This window comes from Electrophorus electricus, chromosome 4 (genome assembly GCF_013358815.1).
Source record: "Electrophorus electricus isolate fEleEle1 chromosome 4, fEleEle1.pri, whole genome shotgun sequence".
In the NCBI taxonomy this organism is placed as follows: Eukaryota; Metazoa; Chordata; class Actinopteri; order Gymnotiformes; family Gymnotidae; genus Electrophorus; species Electrophorus electricus.
The window spans coordinates 30,139,066-30,161,114 of NC_049538.1; the positions used below are offsets into that span (position 1 = coordinate 30,139,066).

General features: G+C 45.0%; 2 protein-coding genes across 2 annotated transcripts in view; both read left to right on the top strand.

The window, feature by feature from the left end:
• zc3h18 (zinc finger CCCH-type containing 18) overlaps positions 1 to 18,662 on the top strand; it is a 26,011-nt gene extending 7,349 nt beyond the window's left edge. The window contains 13 exon segments of the mRNA XM_035525345.1: positions 1 to 30; positions 166 to 452; positions 11,596 to 11,781; positions 12,060 to 12,191; positions 12,450 to 12,546; positions 12,825 to 12,826; positions 13,285 to 13,521; positions 15,049 to 15,153; positions 15,452 to 15,666; positions 16,231 to 16,427; positions 16,574 to 16,673; positions 16,944 to 17,040; positions 18,235 to 18,662. The exon segment at positions 1 to 30 is cut by the window's left edge and continues 85 nt beyond it. Of these exon segments, the coding sequence (XP_035381238.1) occupies positions 1 to 30; positions 166 to 452; positions 11,596 to 11,781; positions 12,060 to 12,191; positions 12,450 to 12,546; positions 12,825 to 12,826; positions 13,285 to 13,521; positions 15,049 to 15,153; positions 15,452 to 15,666; positions 16,231 to 16,427; positions 16,574 to 16,673; positions 16,944 to 17,040; positions 18,235 to 18,433 (1,884 nt within the window). The 3' untranslated portion in view covers positions 18,434 to 18,662.
• Positions 18,663 to 20,714: 2,052 nt separating this feature from the next.
• Positions 20,715 to 21,825, top strand: il17c (interleukin 17c). Its single transcript, XM_027018024.2, has 3 exons — positions 20,715 to 20,758; positions 20,889 to 21,121; positions 21,218 to 21,825. The coding sequence occupies exons 1-3, from the start codon at positions 20,750 to 20,752 to the stop codon at positions 21,447 to 21,449; spliced, it is 474 nt and encodes a 157-aa protein (XP_026873825.1). The 5' UTR covers positions 20,715 to 20,749; the 3' UTR covers positions 21,450 to 21,825.
• Positions 21,826 to 22,049: the final 224 nt, after the last annotated feature.

The window sequence follows — 22,049 nt, forward strand, 5'->3', positions numbered from 1 at the left end:
ACGGAGACGCCACTGCCGTACCACTACAGCGTGAGTTCATGCGGCACAACACTGTGTGAAGAACATCTCGTTTAGCTTTTCCTCCAGATGTGCCTTTTCTTCTGCTACATGCTGGCTTTAAAGTCTTCCAGCGTTTAAATGCGCGCGCGTGCGCGTGTGTTTCAGGAGCGAGAGCGGGAGCGAGACCCGCGGGAGCGCCACCGCGAGCGGGAACGGGAGCGGGAGCGAGACCACCGCGAGCGCGAGCGCCGGCAACGAGAACGCGAGCGGGAGAGGGAGCGCGAGCGAGAGAAAGAGAGGCAGCGCAGGAAAGAGGAGTGGGAGCGGGACCGTCTGAAACGAGACGAGAAGGAGGGGAAGCCCCGTGAGCGGCCCGTCCGAGAGCCTCGCGAGAAGAAAGAGGAGAAGGAGAAACCCGTGAAGCCCCGCTCACCCCCCGCTATGCCCCCCAGGTACCACATCCACCCTGCGCCACGGTCAGGCCCCTTGCATGCGTGATGGCCTCCTACACCAGAGTAAACCTTTGCCGATGACCAGAAATGTCTCCAAACGAATCCAGTGAGAATGGCGTGCAGGTTATGGAGTGCCCATGGCCCGAGGGGTGTGGCCGCCATCATTACCGTCGTAATGACTTTCGTAATCTGATGTTATAGGCCAGTAGATCGCGTCTTAAATAGGCCACGCCTCCAGCCTTTCCCTGTAGACCCTCAGCATGTTTCATTCGGGTGTCGCCGACATCTGAAACGGTCCGAAATCTCGAGAGGATCGGAGTGCGTTTTTTCGTGTTCCTGCTGAGAAGAACATGGCAGTTCCCAGCACCTTGATATCTGCATGCTCAATCTGCTTCATTTCTGCCAAAATAAAAGTCTGCATTCAACTTTGCCATTGTTGGTTACAGGCAAAGCCAACAATGAAGGAAGTCGTGACATGGTCACTCGATCTCTTGCTTACATGCGCTTCTGTAACTGGGAGGCAGTCGCCCGTTTAAAAACTCATGTCAGCCACTACTGACAAAATAGAATTGAAGTTCGATATACTGCTGGTTTTTTGCATGATGTGCTTGACTGCAACACCCAAGGCACTGTTGATGTGTTAGTCTCTAAGGTTACATAGACAGATATCTTGATGTCCTTGCATAAGTTTTTGCACATCCTGAACAGCAAAAATAATGTTTTTGTTTGTTTTTTGTTTTTTACATTGGGCAAAGTGGGATGAATAATAATGCGGATAAGTAATAATGTGGATAACAATAATTGCGCTAATTCTCATCACTGCTAAGGTCGTCTCCAACAAAGCCAGCAATGTTGAACTGTCTCCAGCAGAGACCTTAACCATGACCTTAACCATGACCCTGACCTTATCCTTAGTGTCTCCACTTGGGCACTTCTAGCTATATTAGTAGCGAGCTCTCTACAGCAGACAGGCTGCTCCCCCCACCCCCCACTGCATCATGCCCACGTATTATCAAAATAAACACCCTCATCTGTTCTTCTCATGCACATTGAAAACGTTGAGCAAATCTATTGCTGGTGTGGAAATGGAACTGCAGTTTGATTGGGGCAGAGTTTCATGAATGGAGATATAACAGCTGATGAGTTTGTTAGGGGGTTTTGTTGTTGCTGGGTTTTTTTTGTACGCTAGTGTGCAAGTTCCTGTATCTTAGTGCGCGCTGGTGCCCGCTCCCGCAGACGGGAGTCAGGTGTCCGCCCTGTTGTAGATGTTGGACAATGAGCTGAAGCCCCACCACGTGGGGAATAATGATGCTAAAGGACCTTCCGCTCTTCTGTGTTCCTGGGAAGTGCCGCTGGTGTCCATGTTGGTTTGGTTCCTTTTCTGAGAGTTGGAATGAAAAGCGAGAGTGACCTACAAAGCCGGAGTTTCGCCACTTTCTAAGCAAAATCAAGTTGTTGCAGGTCACGACTGGTTTGACTAATAATGGTGTGTGGGTGGGGGGGTGCATGCTAGCTATCTCTGGGGTTTTTTGCATTTTTGATCAACTTTATTTCTGCACTCTTTACATGAAGTGATCAATTTAATATAATATCTCAGCCGAATTTGGTTTCTGTTGGGATGGAATCTTAGAATTACCCTTTTAAAAAAAAAAAAAAAACCTGAGACCTAAAATATTGTTAGTACAAGCATATAAAGTCCCATCGTCAGTCACTGGGGAAAACCGAAAGTGTCACATCAGAAATACCTGTAGATGTTGCCAGAATCTGCAACATAAACTTAAATTTGAGGCTTGATTGTCGTGTGTCTGACGTTTCTCAGCTGGCTTGCCACACCCACTGCCATGTCACCGATGCAACCCTGATGAGGTCTCCTCATCCAATAACGTGGTTGCCCATTGTGGTCAGAAACAGAGCCGTAATGAATGGTCTAGAGGACGGGGGCAACTGCTGGTCATTGAGTGTGTGTGCCAGGGCAGCATGTTCCTGTCTGTTCTGGTCTGTCTGTGTGCGTGTGTGTGTTTAACTAATTACTTTTATTAGTCTTTGTATGCAATCCCCCAAAAATCCATGGTACTGCAATAATGTTTTTTTTTTGTTTTTTTTTTAAAATCTAGTTCAACATGCACTAGGGAAGGATTTGCAGTTACACTACAGACACGTCATGGTCATCGTCTTTGCGTCAGATGGCAGTAAGGCATCCCATTGTGATGATGCAAGTGCTTTGCTCATTACTGTTGTGACATCATTTCAACCATAATTGTTCCTGGTAAAAAAAAACATTTCCTGTGTGTGTGTGGGTGTGTGTTAGTCTGGTTTAAGTGTCATAGCTGTCTGGTGCTGTTTCTTAACACACTTCAGCTGTGTTGATTGTCATCTGCTTGTGAGCCGTGGGTGTTGAAGGTTTCTGTTGATTTCTGTTTCGTTTGTGGGCGTGTAACAGCCCTGCTGGCACGTGACAGGATGTGGCTGGCTGGAATGGGCGGTGGTGTGAGGCAACAGAGCATTTTACGTCTTCAGGTTTTCCCATAGGTGTGTGTATGCTATGTCAAAAGAGGAAGGTGCTGACCTTGCGTTTCTGCTATATCACTGTGTCACAGTTTCCCTTGCAAAAATGCACCTGCACTGAGGTGGTAATCATTTCAATACCCTGTTAAAAACAGTCGTGTTATAAGTAGTGCATCAAAACTGCGTGGTTAATGCTCCAAGGGTCTGTCTGATGCTGCACTTTAACACTTATCAGGGGCAGGTTGCGCTTTTCTGGTGCTTATTGGTTAAATGCTCAAATGTTTAATAAGCTCAGGGATTTTTTGCACAAAGCGATGCTACTTTACATGCCACTGTTTTGAAACCAGATTTGTTTTTGCAAGCCAGACCTGTGGTCCAGGGGTTTTCTAATACCCGTTTGGACAGGACTAGTTTTAACGTGAGATGGGGTAATGTAGTTATCACCCACAATCCTCTGGGATTTTAGTGCTGTACAGATCTGCCATGTCAGCCATTTCTACAGCCGTTCGCTCGCACGTCAATGAAGAATGTGACCACTTTTTAAAACGACCGGTAAAATAACCCCACTACATTTCAATCCTGTGTGAACCGACGTGTCAGGAAATATCCATACCTGTGGACATGGATCTTTTGTGCTTTTTTTCTGATTGATGGACGCGGTTGAGGAAGCATTTACTAAGGTTATATACTTTGGCATTCAATTACTAAAAGCCTGTTAAGAGCAGTAACACTTCTGGTAGCTTTAGGGAAATTCTACCATGCGCATGTAGCTTGCTAAAGTTAAAACACAGGTGGTTGTTGCTGTAAAAAGCTTCAGCCTTAACCTGAGCATAGAAGTTCATAGTCGTTATTTGTACCTCTGGCCAGCAGAGGCAGTAGAGTAGAGTCTCAGCATGGCTGCGTCTCTGTTTGGCCATATGACACGCGTCGTGTGGTCCAGATCCTGCATGGACACGGCACATCTTTCTCTCTTGTTAGCCTGGTTTCAAACGTGCGGCCCCTCTTTTTCCCCGAGCTGAACACGGAGCAGCGGCCGGCCCGGTCCGTCCTTTCCTCTGTTAACCTTTTTCACCGGGAATCTGTGTGTCTTAATTCTGGAATTTATATTTACATGCTCTGGATTTGTTTGACTTCCTGTAGAATTTCGTCACCACGAAGGTGCAGCCGCGTGTATGCATGAGCTGTGTTCCTGTGCGCTGCTGGCCGCGTTAGAAGAACAGAAGGGTGGAGACGCACGCTCTGTTTGTTTTGTTCTTTCTTTCTTTCTTTTTCTTTCTTTCTTTCTTTTAAGCACGTCTTTCCTATTTTTAGAGCTTATAGAGCTGACAAATTCTGATGCAACTGTGGAAGTTTCCACTGTGCAGTGGACACAAGGCCCAATGGCACACGGAAGAACACTGTCACCTTATCTGCCCAGCCCAACTGGTGCTTATTCCCCCGTGCCGTTATGTACACTGTTGCGAAGAAGAGGGTTTTTTTTTTCCTAGGTAGAGGTTAATCGGAGTGAGATTAAGCTAGTGTGTCTTTGTTTTTTTCTTTCACCTTTGTCTTAATGACTGGCTTTTCCTGGAATGGATTTCTTAGTCACATGGTTGTAATCTCACAGGTGAAAGGCAGACGTCCTGTCATGGTTTAAATTGCTCTTAAGCTTTGGCTAATATTACGTTGTTTTTTTTCCTAAGCTTACTTGAATACTATGGTCTTCCTAAATAAAATAGATTGGCACGTAACGAAAGAATGCTTATGAATATCCACGACATTTGTAGTTTAAATTTTGGTGACAGCATGTCTGAAGTCATTACTCAAAACGGCTGTGTTGGAATGTGATTTTCTTTTTTTACTTTGTAATGTCAAAATGGACTCCACAGGAATTACTCACTTTTTACACACTTATTTTTGACTCCCCTTATCTTGGGTCACTCTTTATTTGGAAGTTTTGCCGTGTGCGTCACAAGAATGACAAAGCACGGGCCTCCCACAGTTTGTCACCTCATGTATTCATGTCTCTCTGACCTTAGTGAGCCAATATGAACTTCTCATAATCAGAGTTCTTAATCCAGATTGCTGGGTTTGGCCCAGTCTGAATTCTCCCCGTGTGCCCCGTTGTGTGGTCTAGCAGATCGGTGCTAATGGACAAGGCAATGTCAGCCATGCTCGTTGATTAGAATATTAGGTCCAAGTCCTGTTCTCAGGACATTTTGAGCGCCGCATTACGCTGATCAGAATTTCGTTTGTTTGTTTTCTCATACTTGCATCTTGTGTCTTCTTTTTTTGATAAAACTTTGCTTGATGTCTAATGAAACAGGTTTGGAACCATGCAAAAAAACGAATATTTTACACTCTGTTCTCTGGGTCTAGGGCTGCAAACACTAATCAACATCGATAACACCATTAGTACTAATTGGCGTTATTGATAATGCCATCAGCTAGACCTGGCACCGATCCAATATCACCTGTCGGAATCGGGCTGATGTCAGGAAAAATGCTGGATTGGGTATCGGTGAAGAACATTTTAAGGAAACCGATCCGTTACCATCAAAAATCCAGCCTGGCAATAGCACAGCAGCAGTACGCGCGCATGTGCCAACAGCAGGTCACGTGATTACAGCCCGGCTAGTCTGAGCACAGGTCATACACCACAGTAAAGAACAGCTTTAGTGTTTTCTCCATTTAATGATTAAAAACTGTTATATTCCGATGCAAATATGCATGCACTCACGCACGTAATTTCCATCGCTGCCCTTTCCATAATCCAGTGTGGGGAACAGATTAACCTGCCTTATAGCGAGAGCATTTAAACGAAAATAGCGTCTCAGCACTGTCCGCTTCCATATCCACGAGCAACGGTGATTTGTTTATTGATCCGTTAAACAAATAAACAAACAAACGATGCGGTTTCCTGTTTGTCCGTGACTACAGTCGAAGGAAACCTGACAGAGCCAGAGAGGAGGAATGGTACCAAAACTAATACAGTACTCGCCATCTATAAATTCACTCCAGTGGCGTTAATTACTGCATGGCTGTAGTATATCAAACCGCACGAAAAAAACAGGGGAAAAAGCACACAGCTGTCTTCTGCTAGCCTGCTGAGTTTAGAGACTCGATATTTTGAGTAAGAAACTGGAGGGGTTTTTGTTTGTTTTTTAGCTAGAAAGAATAACCTTGTAGACCTTTATCAGATTACAAGCAGCGCTCATGTGAGGAGAGACTCGTTGTACTGGTAACACTGGTGGTTTGCTCACTTAGAGCCTGAAATGCGTTTGGTGTGTAGTGGGTACAACTGAGATTTACCGCAGAAATTCACAAGAGGATTTATGGGGTTGTAATTAACCTGATGTGGAATTACAGTTGCGTTGAGTAATAAGAAAAATGCAGACAATCTACAGTGTAAATTTCAGGACTGAGTGAGCATGGCAGCTGCGCTGAGCAGAGACAGCCTGTGTGTGTGTGTGTGTGTGTGATGACCAAAGGCACTGACTGGAAGGCAAAAAACGTTTATCATTTTATTAATTTTTATCTGTCATATCCAAGCGTTCCATCTCTGTGATCAACACTAATCGATGTTACTCATAACAGCATCCTTTCATCTCCCCTTTCCGCTTTTCCCCGGCGAGGGTTGTCGTGTTGGCGCACTGAGATCGGCTCACGCTTTTCCACGGCGCCCTAAGGTTCCCCCTCTCTGTGTCACCCGGGTTGAGGTTAAGAGCAGAACCCAGCAACAGTCCTGCCTCCATGGGTGTGTCCGGGTGTCCCTAATCCAGGCCAAATTCCCACAGGCACCCATGGAATGTTCACTGACCCGTTCACCATGGGTAACCCTTACCTGGAGTGTTTCGTTTCCACTAATATTAACGCAGAGGTTCAGTGACGTACGCAAGCCAGTTCACCACAACAGGGTTGGGGTCGTCCAAGGGGAACAAGAACACCAGTAATACCAAATATCTGAAAGCAAATCATGTTATGGATTTGCATCTTACTGCTGCATGCTCTTCAGTTGTGATTAAGAATGGAAAACTGCACAGGATCACCGATGACACAAAACAAAAAAAATACGGAAAATTTCACTTGGGCTTTATCTAACATTCCTGTAAGATGAGAAAAAAACAAGCTCACTCGCCATGGTGCTATGAGGAGCAGACACACTTTATTTTTGAAAGTGCTCACATCGTGCACGCGGCTGTCGTGGTTTCACATGCGGTTCTTACGGTTTGACATGTGGTGAGGTTCCCGGTGACCAAGATCTTTGCGTCTCAAATATCAGTTTTACTTCCATATATGATGTTGCCAACAAACGTTTTAATTTTGTTTTCAATAATTTGATAATTTTAATAAAAAAAAATTAATAATTTGAAAGCAAGACAAGTTCATTTCTGTTGCACTTTTTATACATGGCGCAATTAAAAGCACTTCACATAAGAATAGTGAAAGCTTATTACAGCCCGAGGTCTGTCATCTAGAATTGTATTCAAATGTAATATAATCTATTTAAATTGATATTGAAATATGAAAACAAGAATTTAAAGAAATAAAGTGGAGATTAAGATAAATTAAACTAATTTTTAAAAAAATGAAAATAAGATTAAAATGCATAAGATAAGGAAACTATAAACAATTAAGAATAAAATAATAAAACTAATAAAATAATTTCATTTCTAATTTTATTTTTTGTTTAAGTTGCTTAAATGCAATTGAGGTACAAGGAACTGCCTCAGGAACTGAAATAATGTAATAACAATATAACGTCTAACCTCAGCCAAAAGCCTGACCAGATAGGGAAGATGTCACTGATTTAAAAATGTCTTACATTGGAGCTCTTCTGATATCCGTGAATGAAAATGCAAAGTTAATAAACTTGGTTTCTTTTGTTTGGGGGGGAGTATAAGAACTTAGATTGGCTGATTTCTAAAGGAGGAATACCACGGCCACCTGTGGCCAGGAGCCTTAGACAGGAAACTCCGCCACCTGCCAGGTAGGGAGGGGTGGCATACCCACCCTCTCCTGTCAATCACAGTGGCCCTGGCCAATCACAGATGTTTGTGAGCTCATGCTTCAGAAGGGGGGTGGATGGTGTTGTCCATGGAGTGCGTTACGCCAGCCCCTGATGCTGCAAGAGCCGCCTCTTATAAAGATGCTGCGATTTCCTGCATCTCGGAGGAAGCAATTTGATGCCCTTGTGATTGGCTGCATCTTCTCAGCAGTGTTTAAGTTGAATATGGTTGTAAAGTGTTCTTGGTAACGACAAATGCGCTGTATATTTGTGCACCGTGCATGGGAGCAACTGAACAGACAGGCTTTTGAAGCCTCTGAGTTTGGTGAGTGTTTTTGAAGGGGCCTGTTTTCCCGACTGGATTATTTTAAGTTACTAATCTGCCTTGACCTCATACACCTCACTCTCTTTTATCTTCTTTATTATACTTAACGCTCTAGAAGTCTCTCTTCATTTGGCAAGCCGCACTCCGATATCTGCCGCTCCTGTGGTCTCGTCTCTGACCTCGTGAAGTGCTTCACTATATACTCCCATATCAACTGCACGAGGTGGTTAGAAGAGTTTAAGATCTTAATAGCTGAGCCATTCAGAGCCTGGGACAGAAAATGTGTTTGGAATATGAGTTCTTTAACACACATGACAATTAGCCTTCGATTAGCCTAGCTGCACGGTAACAAAATCTCTACGGTTTTGTTATTCATGCGTGAAGTTGCATAAATGTGATCTCTCCCAGTCCCACTAATTGCTAGCCTGCCGGTGCAGTTTAGACAGTGGTTATGACGACATCCGTTTTGATCGCTCGCCTACACTAAGTTTCAGTGAAAACCTTTCACCCTTTGAGCACCCTTTGGCATCTTCGTATTGCACTTCCCATGACCAGGAATGGGAATTTGCATGCAGGGCTGTACAGTAAGCACCAGTGCTCCTGCCATCGGAAATACAGGAGCGCACGGAAGCCTTCACGGGCACCAACTTGATGGGCATTTTTATTCCCAGTGCAAAGAAATGACTGCTTGGAGACTATACCAAAAAACAGGTTCAATACTATAACCAACATTCATCAAAAGCACACTAAATGGAGCTGAATATAATGTTGATATTGAGCTGTGCTATCTATCAAGGGTCACCGCTTACATTTGTAATGTAGTTTTTGTAACGATGTATTATATTTAAAAGATTTTACACGCCTGTTCTCAATGGTAGTTCAGTCCAGTTTTGCATGTAAATTAGACTAATATTAATCAGGAAATGTTTAAATATTAATGCCAGTTAAATAATATTCAGCTTTCTTTAAAGGAAAGGTAATGTTATGTCTCTTTAGTAAACCAAGCTATGAATTCTGTCAGCCAACTCATTAACTTGCAGGTAAGCTAGCAAGACACTTTTTGTCTTCCGTAAACCAGCATCTTTGCTCACATCATGTAGCCTTTATTTAGCTGATATTTACATCGTTACTTGAAAAGGACACTGCACAATGCAGCCAACAGGCTAATTTTCTCGTCATGCCTCGTCAAAACGAAAGCATCTGATTATTTTCCAGTTCCACGGGTCGCTGATCACAATTTTGTGCGTGCTTAATGAATTTTTGTTAAAACGGCAGACTCCTCAGAACCCTGCTTGGAGCCCTGGCAGTAGCTTGTTGTGTACAACCACGGAGGGTTATCCCGACAGAATAGTTGTTTGGCTTATCTTTCTTCACGTGCCCCTGTGTCTTTTTGCTTTGAGTAACGTCTTATGTTTCCACATCTGTCTATCTGAGCTTATGTTTAGGTTATGACTTTTATGGGTGGGTGTTTGTTTTTTTTAATAAAGCTATTTTTCTTACATCTGAATGTTGTCGGTGTAGTGCATCATGTGTTTATGCATCTTGTCTTAGTTTGGTGTTTACAACCTGTAATATTCTGCCAGCGTGCAAATAAACTAAGATGCCGCATCAGGTTTCAGTTCTAAATTTAGCACAAACCAACCGCTCTATTTTTAGTGACGTTTACTTTTGCATCACCCAAGAGGAATTTCTCCCTTGCTCATTTACATCTTGCTTTGTGTCCGTCAGCCATGCAAGACGGAAAATTCCGGAGCGTTTCTTGTTACGTATTGTTGTCCTGAACCTCCCTGAACCTGTTGGCTTAATGAATAACTTTTCCTAAACTTTCCATTCAAGAGACCCACAGATCCACCCCATTGTGTTTCATGTCACTCCTTTTTGACACAGGCCAGTGGTCATTGTAGATGATGGTGGTTGTGGTGGTGGTTGTTCTTGTTTACACCCAATACCCCCCCCCCCCCCATAAATAAATAAATAAATAAACACGAGCTACCTTTTGTTTATGTCTGAGAGTCTCACTTCATATCACCATTTTAAAAATGGCTTTCTTTTTTGTAGTTGGCAGTTGTCATTTTTGTTGGTGCGTGCAAAGTGCTTGGCATTCTTTTTCAGAGACTGGCTTTGTTTTCTGCCTGGTCAGAAGTGCAATGCAGGGGTTTATCAGATCACTAAACCAGGAAGATCATTTTTACAGTTCATATTGTTGTCGTATTGTTCTTTTTTTTCCACAGCTGAAACTTGGAACAGGAAGACAATTTTAATTTGACCGCACGCCAACTTTCCCCAGGTCTCTTGACAGAAAGGTGTCAGAGGGAGGTGTTGCTGGTTTTCGTAGCACCGTCTTATGTTAAGGAGCTTTTGTGGCATATGAACCGGGAATTAAAAAATGTCTAATATGACACCATACTACTGTTTTCTAATTCGAATTTGCCCCCGCTGGGAGTTCCTAGGCCGAGCTGCCAAAAAGCGTATTCCTTCAGTGGGACTGTGTGAGGGTGGTTAACGCTGAACCCTCTGTGCTAAACGCTGCGTGACCTGTGAGGAGTGATCACTGCTGTCTCGCTATTCACAGAAATGGTTGAAGCTGAATCCAAGATTTATTTTTGGTAGTTTTAGCTTGTAGCTTTGTTGGAGAGGAATTCTGTGTTCACACGCTCAAATTCTGTACTGTACAGCATAGAAAAAGTAGTCCAGTTGGTCAAGGCCTGTCCGGTTCTCATACATGTACGCAAATATTTACGGCTGAGAAAAACTGAAAGATGATAACAATGAGGTAATATATATAGTAGAACTAGCAGTAGTTTCCTTAATCAATGCTTTTAACTTCATGTGTCCAGTGTTGGACACAGCTTTTACTGCATTATGTCCTCTCTGTTCCAATCACCTTTCCTGCAAGGCCTTGCTGGATTCTTTTTTTTGAAAGTGTTGAAATGCAGCTTACACACAACTGTTTGTCTGTGGGCGTGTGAGAGACTCTTTGTTTCGACGGGGTGGAGTAGGTGTGCTTTCGCATGTGGGGGTGCTTGTGTTCGCGTGTGTGTGTGTGTGTTCCGCATTCATGCGTGTGTTTTTTTATTCTTCGAGACACTGATGGGTGTCAAAAGCTTTGGACTAACCTCATCAATCATCGAAGGCAGGACATCGTGGTGACGGAAGGTACCGGTAACTCGCCTGTGACTTCCACCATCGCTGAAACTGGAGTTGCGTCACCTGAAACGCGGCACACTGCTGTCAGACAGGGCGTGCGACGTGGCATGCCAGCACACGCGTATCCTGCACAGAACGCCACAGCCCTGAACAGAAGCTCTCTGCATGCTCCTCTGCAGGGTGCCGGCCGAGCCGCAGCCCAAGAAGGAGATGATCCCCACCGTGAAACGGCCGGACGAGTGGAAGGACCCCTGGCGTAGGTCCAAATCGCCCCGGCGACGGCCGGGACTCGGAGGCTCCCCGCCGCGTGGCCACAGACGACACCGGCCCTCGGGCTCATCTGTGTCTCTCTCCAACTCCTCTCGGTAACAGCACTACTGTGGGATCCCCCACCCCCCTAACTGCACGTGCACAGTTTCAAATGCATTTACAGCGTTTGGCATGCACAGAAGTGCTTGGTTGTCCGCACAGAGCTCTTCCCTATGACACCAGAACACGCCACAGGCCTCAGTGCACAAGACAGAACAAAACAGGCCTAAGTGCAATATTTTAGTCTTAAAATAATTGATTAGGACATGGCCATTTGTTTTCACACACACAGACAATATTGCGCCCGTGACATCACTGAGTTCTCTCTCCTCAGATCTTCGTCACGCTCTTCTTCATACACCGGCTCTGGTTCCTCGCACTCAAGGTCCCACTCGCGGTCTTCCTCACTCAGCTCATACTCCACTCACTCCTCCCAGCACAGCTCGTATACAGGCAGCCGCTCCAGGTAGGGGAGTGTGTGTGTGAGCTGCACTCAGCTTCATACACAACCATAAACATGCACACACACCTGCAGTAACATGCTACACGTGTACATTCTGAAAACACTCTTTCATTTTCTCAAACAGGAACAGTTTGACAAAACTGGCATGACATCACCGGGAACTGATTCATTCTCAGAGTCAAGGTCCTTATGTAAACGTTCCCTCCCTCTATTTTGTGTGTGTGTGTGTGTGTGTGTGTGTGTGTGTGTGTGTGTGTTTAGGTCCAGGTCCTTCTCCTCCTCCCCCTCCCCCACGCTGTCAGCCACCCAGAGGAACACCAGCAAGATGAGATCAGAGCAACAACCGGAGCAGTGAAGGGTATATACCGTAACCTCACACACACACACACACACACGAGCTCACGCGCACGCACACACTCGTGCACACATACATTCGCACACGCTGACATGCGCGTTCACTCACTCACGCACGCACACACACACACACTCACGCTTGCACACACACACACTTTCATTCGTTCTCACCAGTCCTGTCGTGGACACGCTGTCTGAGCTAGTGATGATGAGAGCTGCCTTCATCGTTAAAGTGGAGTTCAGAGTGTGTGTCCTGCTCCTGACACCCCATCGAGCATGTAGGGGTCACATTGGGGTGAAACATTCTTATTGCTGTTAGTCAACATTGTTCAGTATGAGTTAAGGGGTGTGCTTATCTATTCACAGGGGTGTAACTATGGGAGGAGTGTCTATGCACTGGTGGGTGGGGGGGTGTTTGGGGAGTCAGGGCTTGTCTACAGTGATTATGCTAGGCATCTAGAATTCACAGACGGGTCGTTTTGCGTACCGACAGCATCTGACCTAAACCTGCACGTCTCTACGCACCCTGACGTTCTCTTACACCCTTCATTCCTAACGTTTATCCTTCATGGTGCACAAACACACAAAGGGTCCTTAAATCTGCTGAGTGTAACACTTCACACAACCGTCACCTCAGAGGGTCTATGGTGGCACAGACTTGCACCTAGTTCTGCCACTGTGTGTGCGTGCATGTGTTGCTATGTCACTGCATGCTAACAGAAGTGTGTTATTGCCGTTGCAGTCATCCACCCAAGCCTGGACCGGCACCCCCTCCTCACCGAGACAAAGGCCCGCCAAAGAAGCTCCCTAGCCCTGCCCTGCCTGGCCCACCTGCCAAGCCCCCAAAACCTGCCCCTGAGGGGGGCAAACCCCCAAACCCTCGTGAAGGTGGCAGACCACCTCCCCCGCGGGAGCCGGGGAAACCCCCCGGTGCGAGAGAGGGCCGTAGGAAAGAACGCCAGCCCCACAACCCCCGCAGGTATGAGGCGACTCTGCGTCCTCTGTTCACTCGCCTTCTCTCTGTTACGTTTAAGCATCTTTGATAATTGTTCAGTCATGGTGAGAAACAGTTTTAAAGCTGCTTTCCTACATGAAGGTTTTTTCCCTCTGGGTAGTGGACTTTCCTCTGCTATTGGGTGTGTGTGTGTGTGTGTGTGTGTGTGTGTGTGTGTGTGTGTGTGTGATGGATTAATTTGCATGGCTCTAGAGCCTGGTTAGCTAAACAAAACAGAGCTGTGTGTGTGTGTATGGGAGTGAGCAGGTGTGTGTAGGTGGCTGAACTGTGGAATACCCTTTTGCGGAAAATCTCAGGCTTTCTAGACCTGCAGCGTAAAGGCTCTTTTGTGTGGGTTCATTTGGTTTGTGCGGTTAGTCCTGAAACCTCCTTAATTGAAAACCCATACGGATTTAGGCCCAGATCAGTCTTATTTTCTCATATAAGTTATAATATCAGCGTACAGGTAGCCTGTTGTGGTTGTTCGGGGGGGTTATGTTTAAGAAAAACGGCAGTACTTTTGATAACCATAACCTGAACTCTGTAAGCTGATACTGTTTGTAGAAATGCTTGTAGAATTGCAAGAACAGGAACCAGTTGAAACAATACACGTGCAAGTCCCTCGCTGCGTGAACCCAGCCTGTAATTGCCTGTGCTTCCCCACAGGGTTTTTGTACTCGCCAGGTCTCATGCGCTCAGCCACTCTGCCGTAGAGCAGCTGATCTGAGATTTGTGTGAGTCTGGATGTACCATTCACCTCTGCTAGGGAGTCCCAGGACATAGCAACACTGTGACAGTATTTTAGAGGTGGCGTGTGTGGACGTGTCTCTGCGCGAACCTGCCCACAAGCATTTACCAAGAAGAACCACTGGGCAACAGGTGTCCTGGCGTGTGCGGAGCATTGTTTGCCGGGATGGTGGGGCGAGTGGGGAGTAGTGTGAGGAGCGTTTGTGTACGTGGGGATCGGTTGGCGTACGGGGAGTGTTGTGGCGTGTGAGGGTGTGGCGTGTGGGTCCCACGCCTCTAGTGAGACAGCTGGAGAACTGCGTCCACGTCTCCGAACGCTCCGTGCTCTCTGCGAGCGCCCAATGTGAGCAGGAAGCTCAGATGGAGAAGTTATGAGGGAAGTCTCCCCCATCAGGTGGTGTGGCCTTTCCTACACAAAAATTCGAATGGTCTCGAACCACACAATTTTCACTTCTTTCTTTTGAATAAAATGACAACCCCCTCCCAAACAATATTCATACTTAGAAACTTTTGAAGGATTAGTACTTGCTTCGATTTCAAGACATCTGCACCTGGACATTTGTGTGGAAGAAACATCTTCTTCTGCCGTTTGAGTGCCACCTTTTAATGCTGCTGGCTGAGACACTGATACCATCCTGCATATTCCTGACAAAGTAAACCGAAGCAGGTTTACTCATCCACAACTCCCTCCTCTCCCTCTCTCTCTCTCTCCCTCTCTCTCCCTCTCCTTCTCTCTCTCTCTCTCTCTCTCTCTCTCTCTCTCAGAAGAACACTCAGTGGGAGTGGCAGTAGTTTCTCGGGCTCCAGCTCACGGTCCAGGTCCTCCTCTGCCTCTGTGTCTCACTCCCGCTCTGAGTCCCACAAGTCCAGGTACACCCTCACAGAGCACTGCGACCTGCCCATACTGTAAACTCACACCACAGAAGTATTGCATCATAGCCATGCGCGTGGTTGTGTTTTTGTGGGTCTGCGTGGGTGTTTATGTATGCATGTGCGTGGGTGTGTGTGTTTGTGTGTGCACATTCGTATGTGCATCTGCATTTGAATTGTTTATTACACTCTGGGCTTTTGTGTGTTTGTGCATGCGTGTGCGCGCGTGTGTTTTTGCATCCGTGTGTGTGTGTGTGTGTGTGTGTGTGTGTGTGTGTGTGTGTGTGTGGTGCTACAGGTCTCTCTCTGTGAGCAGCGTGTCCTCTGTGTCCTCGGCTTCGTCCAGTAGCAGCTCCGTCCGCAGCGCTGACTCGGAGGACATGTACGCTGACCTGGCCAGCCCTGTGTCCTCTGCTAGCTCCCGCTCACCCACGCCGGGGCACGGCCGCAAAGACAGGGGCCCTCCACGGGAACGCCCACCCCCGCGAGAGCGGGATGCTGACAAAGACCGAGGTGGGGGGGGAGAGAGAGAGAGAGAGAGAGAGAGAGAGAGAGAGAGAGAGGGAGAGAGGCATTTTATAGAATTTGTATTGGTAACATTATTCCCCATCAAATATCGATTGATTGAAAAAGTCCTTTTCATATAAACCCATTGACTGCTGTTTTTTGTAAAATTGTAGAAGACTTGGTAGATTAGCCAATCAATGGCCAATCAAGCAATGGCTATAATGGGTGTAATGATACATTTTGGATTGGTTTTACATGTACTGGGCAGCGCTATCATCTATTACACCACATATTACGGTCTGTAAACAGTGATGAATGAGCCAGACCTGGATCAAGGCCAAAACCCCCTCCGGCTTACAGGTAGGGGCAGGTCTAGATACCTGGTCTGTGTGATCTTTGCAGATCTGTACTGGTCTTCACATGTGCAGGTTTGGGGCACTGGAGAGGTATCGAGTTTTGTCTGTGAAACCGTTTGGGCTTTATTGAGGATGACGCGTCCATCTTGGTCCTTCGTAGTGAGCGGTTCCATTTTCTGGCTCCAATAGTCCTCGTGTCTTGTGCTTCTTGTAGGAAAACCCCAGAAAAAAGACGAGGTTTTCAAAGAGGAGAGGAAAAGAGTGGACCCCCCCGCCCCCCTCCCCAAAGCTGAGCTGGGCATGCCCCGATCGGGGCCTGGGCCCCGGGGCCACCCCATGAACGTGTCGTCCATGGGCCCTCCTGGGGGGTATGGGTCACACAAGGACATCAAACTCACCCTCCTCAACAAGGTATCTGCCCCCTGTGATCTGATGTTGTCCACACTGTTTGGCATAAGTGTGTATCTCTCTGTGACCTGATAACATTCACACTTTGTTTGATTGGTGGTAAGTGTGTTCGCGGTGTCCCTGACTGCCATTCCACCTTCTGTGTGTAGCAGCAGGGCGAGAGGAGCAACAGGAAGAGATACTTTCCTGCTGACAAAGAGAGACCAACATCCCCTCTGAGCAAGAGGATAGCACTGTCTCCTGACAGAGGTGAGGGTTCACTGGGCTTCACGTGAAGGCCACGCACTAGAAAATACCCACATGGAAGTGGAGCCTGTACATTTTGGGTTCTGCACACACACACACACACACACACACACACACACACACACACACACACACACCGTGTTAGAGCCATTGGTAACATGGGTGTCTTATGGGTACTACCAGAAAGGAATCTCTCCTTAGTCAGCAGTTTTGGTTCCTTAAGTGGGCAGCCACACAGGCGCTGACTACACGTTCCACCGTGATGTTCCATAGGTCGAGACAGGAGAATGCCAGGACGTCCCCCATTATCGCCAAGAATGGATCGACCCCGTGGGCAGGGTCCCCGGCCCCTGCCTCCCCAGGGAGAAAGGTACGTCCGGATGCTATCGAGAGCCACACCTCTGAGACGTGATCTGTGGAATGCCATCACATTTATAAACACAGTGGCGAGTTTACAGACACATCTCTTAAGCTGACACTTCAATATCACCTTATCAGTTCATTAAGGTGTTTGAACTGAAAAGTCAGGTTTCCTGTCTGGAAGCTTTGGATACTTTGTTACCCTGTGGGCTTTTGTGAAAACCATGGGTGGCCATTTAAGAAAATTTCCTAGGTAAGATTGTGCTGTCATTCTGACTTCTGATTAACTAAACCTCTGATCTGAGATCAGCAGAGCTGAGACAGATCATTAGACCCAAGGCCACGTTCATGAAGGTGAAATCGGAAGTGCCCTGCTCTGACATGTTGCTTCAGATGACATTATAATCTTTATGGCCACATTACGGTGAAAAATATTTACAGAGTCTCTAGCCTTTGTTTGGAAAGAGGATCATTATTAAAAAGGGAAAACCCAAGTAGGGTAAATTATTCGTGCGCGCACACAAAGTCATGAGCTCACAATCACACCGTGTATGTGACCATGCATGCACGGTGAAGTCGCCATTAAAAAAAACGCATACAGAGTGCGAATACAGTAGGAAAAGCGTTCCACCTGGTATCAGTGGATACTGGAGACCGTTCTCCCTCCTCTGGGTTTATTGCTACTCTAAATACCCAAACTGGAAAGATTCATGAATGTGCTACAGCCGAACCTGTTAGTCTAAGACAAACTCCTACTGTGAGCTGCTGTGTACTTGAACATTTGATTCTTTATTCTTTCATTCATTCATTACTGTTAAAAAGACTAGATATGCATCTTAGGAAAAAAAAACAGGTCTGTCTGAAATGTTGCCTTTGGTTGCATATTTCCATAAAGATGTCAGGCACACAGATACCAAAGTGTCCTTAACTAACACAAATAGTGTAGGGTCCAAAAATGCTGATAAGCTTGTTTGTCATCTGGCCTATTGGGTGCTGTGAAGAATTAATTTGGATATTTAATCATAAATTCATGCCAACTGAATAACCTGACATATTAACTGCAAACGCTAAAATGCCAAGCGCAAAATTTATAGTGATAACGGACATGAAGTTGTGTACCTAATTTTAGGTTGGTGTGTCATCTAGACCCTTTAAAAACTCAAGTCTCAAGTATCTGATTCATGGTTTGTGTGTTCTGTTTCAGGAAGCGCCCCCTCTCTCCACCTCCCAAGTCTTCTGGGAAAGGCCCTGCTTTGTCTGCAAGCAAGCCCCCTGCCCTGGGACCCAGCTCAGGCTCCGGCAAGCCCACCAGTACCCTGTCGCGCCGAGAGGAGCTCCTGAAACAGCTGAAGGCCGTGGAAGACGCCATCGCCCGCAAAAGAGCCAAGATCCCTGGAAAATAAAGAGAGAAAACAAAGCATAAGCGAAACACGGCCAGTTTGGCCAGCCCTGGGCCGCGCCACCCGAGGACGCCCGCCGATGAAAAACACTCGTCGTCCTTTACAAGCTGCAGGCCATCCCATGTTTGTCCTGGGACATGAAGACCACTGCTACATTTCTGCCCGTTTTCCCTTCAGAGAGAGTCCGTTTAGATTTTATACTGATATGTTAGTGGGGTGGACATGCCCCTGGGGGGTGGGGTGGGGTGGGGGTGGGGGCAACCCTGCCTCTTTTTGCAAGAAGATGAAAGCTTCAAGCAGAGGGGGAACAAAAGTATTCCTAAGTTCTGTCTCTCTGTACATTTCTCCATGAACCCCAAGTCACGTTGTTTGCTTTTTCTTTTTCTCCTTTAATCGCCATTCTCTTGCTCTGCTCTTCTGACGAGAGGCTGACGGTCCATCGGAGCTTTGACCAGCCTGCACAGACGCCACCCTCGTTACGTATCCTCATCTCCAATTCCATCATTGCCAAGAGTCTCTATCTCCAGTTCTCCATGTTTAGCTTTCTTCTCATCGTGTTCTGTTTTTCATTGTGTACAAATATGGTAAACCAGATGACAAACCTAACCGTCTCTTAAAGTGTACAACAGTCTAGAGAACAGATGGCAGTGATGTGAAGTTGCTTTTATAGAATCCGCATTGATTTTTGTCCCTTAGCCCTTCACTCAAAAAAAAAAAAACTATCTTATTTTGTCTTCTTATTTCTAGTTGAGTGTGAGAGGTTGTGATTGGGACATTTGGCGATGAGGAAGAATTTCGTCTTGCTTTTGTGAAAAAAAAAAAAGCTTCTAAATAAACTATTTTGATAAAGAGAAAACAGTGGTGTGCCTTCTCCTGTTTGTCAGTTCACAGATGCGTGTAGAGAATGTGTATCTGAAGAGAAACTGAGGCAACTGCTTTCGACAGCGGGGGTCAGAGCTAAGGTTAGGGCTAAGGTTAGGGTTAGGGCTAAGGTTAGGGTTAGGGCCAGGGTTAGGGTTAGGGCTAGAGCTAGGGTTAGGGCCAGGTTTAGGGTTAGGGCCAGGGTTAGGGCTAGAGCTAAGGTTATGGTTAGATCTAGGGTTAGGGTCAGGTTTAGGGTTAGGGCTAGATCTAGGGTTAGGGCTAGATCTAGGGTTAGGGCTAGATCTAGGGTTAGGGTTAGATCTAGGGTTAGGGCCAGGTTTAGGGTTAGGGCTAGGATTAGGGATAGGGTTAGTTGTTCAAGACGGCATTGTTCCCAGATGAAAGGTATATTTAAGACAAACTGTTGGTGATCTGCTGCTGAAAGTTTATTCATTCATTCATTCATTGCCCTTAAAAGACTAGATATGCATCTTAGAAAAAAACAGGTCTGTCTGAAATGTAGCCTTTGGTTCATCTGCATATTTCCATAAAGATGTCAGGCACACAGATACTAAAGTGTCCTTAACTAACACAAATAGTGTAGAGTCCAAAAATGCTGATAAACAGAGAAACTTGAAATGTTGCCAGACTTGTTTGTCATCTAGCCTGTTGGGTGCTGTGAAGAATTAATCTGGATATTTAATCATAAATTCATGCTAACTGAATAACCTGACATGTTAACTGCAAACGCTAAAATGCCAAGAGCAAAATTGTTTTCATTAAGCACTGACGCACATGAAGTTACGTAGTTACGTGATGTGTCCTAGGTCTAGACTTTTTAAAGTCCAAAATGCTTTTAAATGCTTTTAATGGCCCTGTACACTGTCGGGTCTTGTTCTTGTTAGATTTGTGTGTGTGTGAGATATATATATATATATATATATATAGATATAGATATATAGATATAGATATATAGATATATAGATATAGATATATAGATATATAGATATAGATATATAGATATATATATATAGATATATAGATATATATATAGATATATATATAGATATATATATATAGATATATATATAGATATATATATATATAGATATATATGATTGGAATCTAATTGTTATTGACATTAAGGTTTTTTAATATGTAGGATTATTTAAGAAATGCTTTTCTTAACTTCATTAAATTCCAATATTGTCTGGATTGATTGCGTTTTCATCAAGAAAACAAACATGACTGTAGCCTTATATAGATTTGTAATAAACACCCAGCTGCTGGTAACATATCTCTGCTTAAATCCTGAAGAGGAAAGCGGATGCACGGAAGTAAATATTTATTTCCTCATACATTGGATTTTCCCGCGAGCTGTCGGGAGTATATATGGCTGCGCGCTCGGCTCGCTGGATCAGTGAGCGCTTACAGGTGGGTTAACAGGACAGATTAATGATGTGGGTAAGTAGTCGTCTTATTTCTAGTACAGGTGAACTCCACAGACTCGACTGGATATGAACCTTAAGTCTTTTTTTTTTTTTCTTTTAATCTAACATTATTTAATAAACTTTGTGATCGTATTATTTTCCAGTCTCCCGTGCTGTTTTTGTTCCTTGTCTTAACGGACATCGTGGACGCACATAAATCTAAAGGCTGTTTCCCTGAAGCTGAGCTGCCGGCGCGTGCAGTGAAGCTGCTGCACCGCTCGCACCGGAATGCTGAGTCTAGGCGCGCGGGCTCCGCTGCGATGTCTTGCGCTGATTTTCAGCGGCAGGTGTTTTCACCTGAACTCAAGCATCGCTCGCTGTCACCGTGGATAATCAGGTACTGCTCTCAGACCAGCTTAATAACTGTCTGCTGCACTTGTCCACCAGCTGAGACGTGCATGGGCCTAACGAGACGCATATGCTTCCTTTTTAGAGACCATCACGATTCTAGTTTGATTCCTTCGTCGTACCAAGTTGCCCAGTGCCTTTGCGAAGGATGCATCATTAACGGGACTGAGAACACCGACTACAATTCCGTGCCTGTGTTTCAGAACATGATGTTTTTGAAGAAGGTCAAATGTCCAACGGACTCAGATAAATACTCTTTACAAATTCATTATGAAGAGATTCCATATGCGTGTACCTGCGCTGTGCCTAAGCAATAACCTCTTGTAGAGGCTACATTTTACTAAGACAAAAATGTAGAGACGTGTCTCATATATGGTTGTGTTTGTTTTAAAATGCACATGTTCTTAGTTATTTTTCTAAATAACATTATTTACTATGCTTATGTTTCATAAGCTGAGGAAACTGCAAGTTCCTTATGAATTTACTAGGCAATCAAAATGCCCTGCAAGATACAAAATTGCCGTGCATACACTACTTTTTATTTATGTAATAATTTATTAATTATTTATTTAAATTATTTGTTTGACTTAAGGTATAGAGGTTTATTTATTTTAATCTATTAATATGTATATATTATGTAATAATGTTATTGATGGCATTATCAGAAAAAAAGGTCTATAAGTGAAAACACTGGGTTTCTCACTGGGTACTATGAATGCACACGTTCCTTTGTATGGTATGGTACAAATACTGCATTCTTAATTTAATAAAGATATGTTTTTTGAAACTTGACTCCGCTCTTTGGGCAGCGCAATGCAGATGCTACATTGAGTGCAAAAAAAAAACACCAATATCTATAGCACGTGGAATTGACAGGTTAAGATTTTGAGATAATAAATGTAATTAATATATTATTA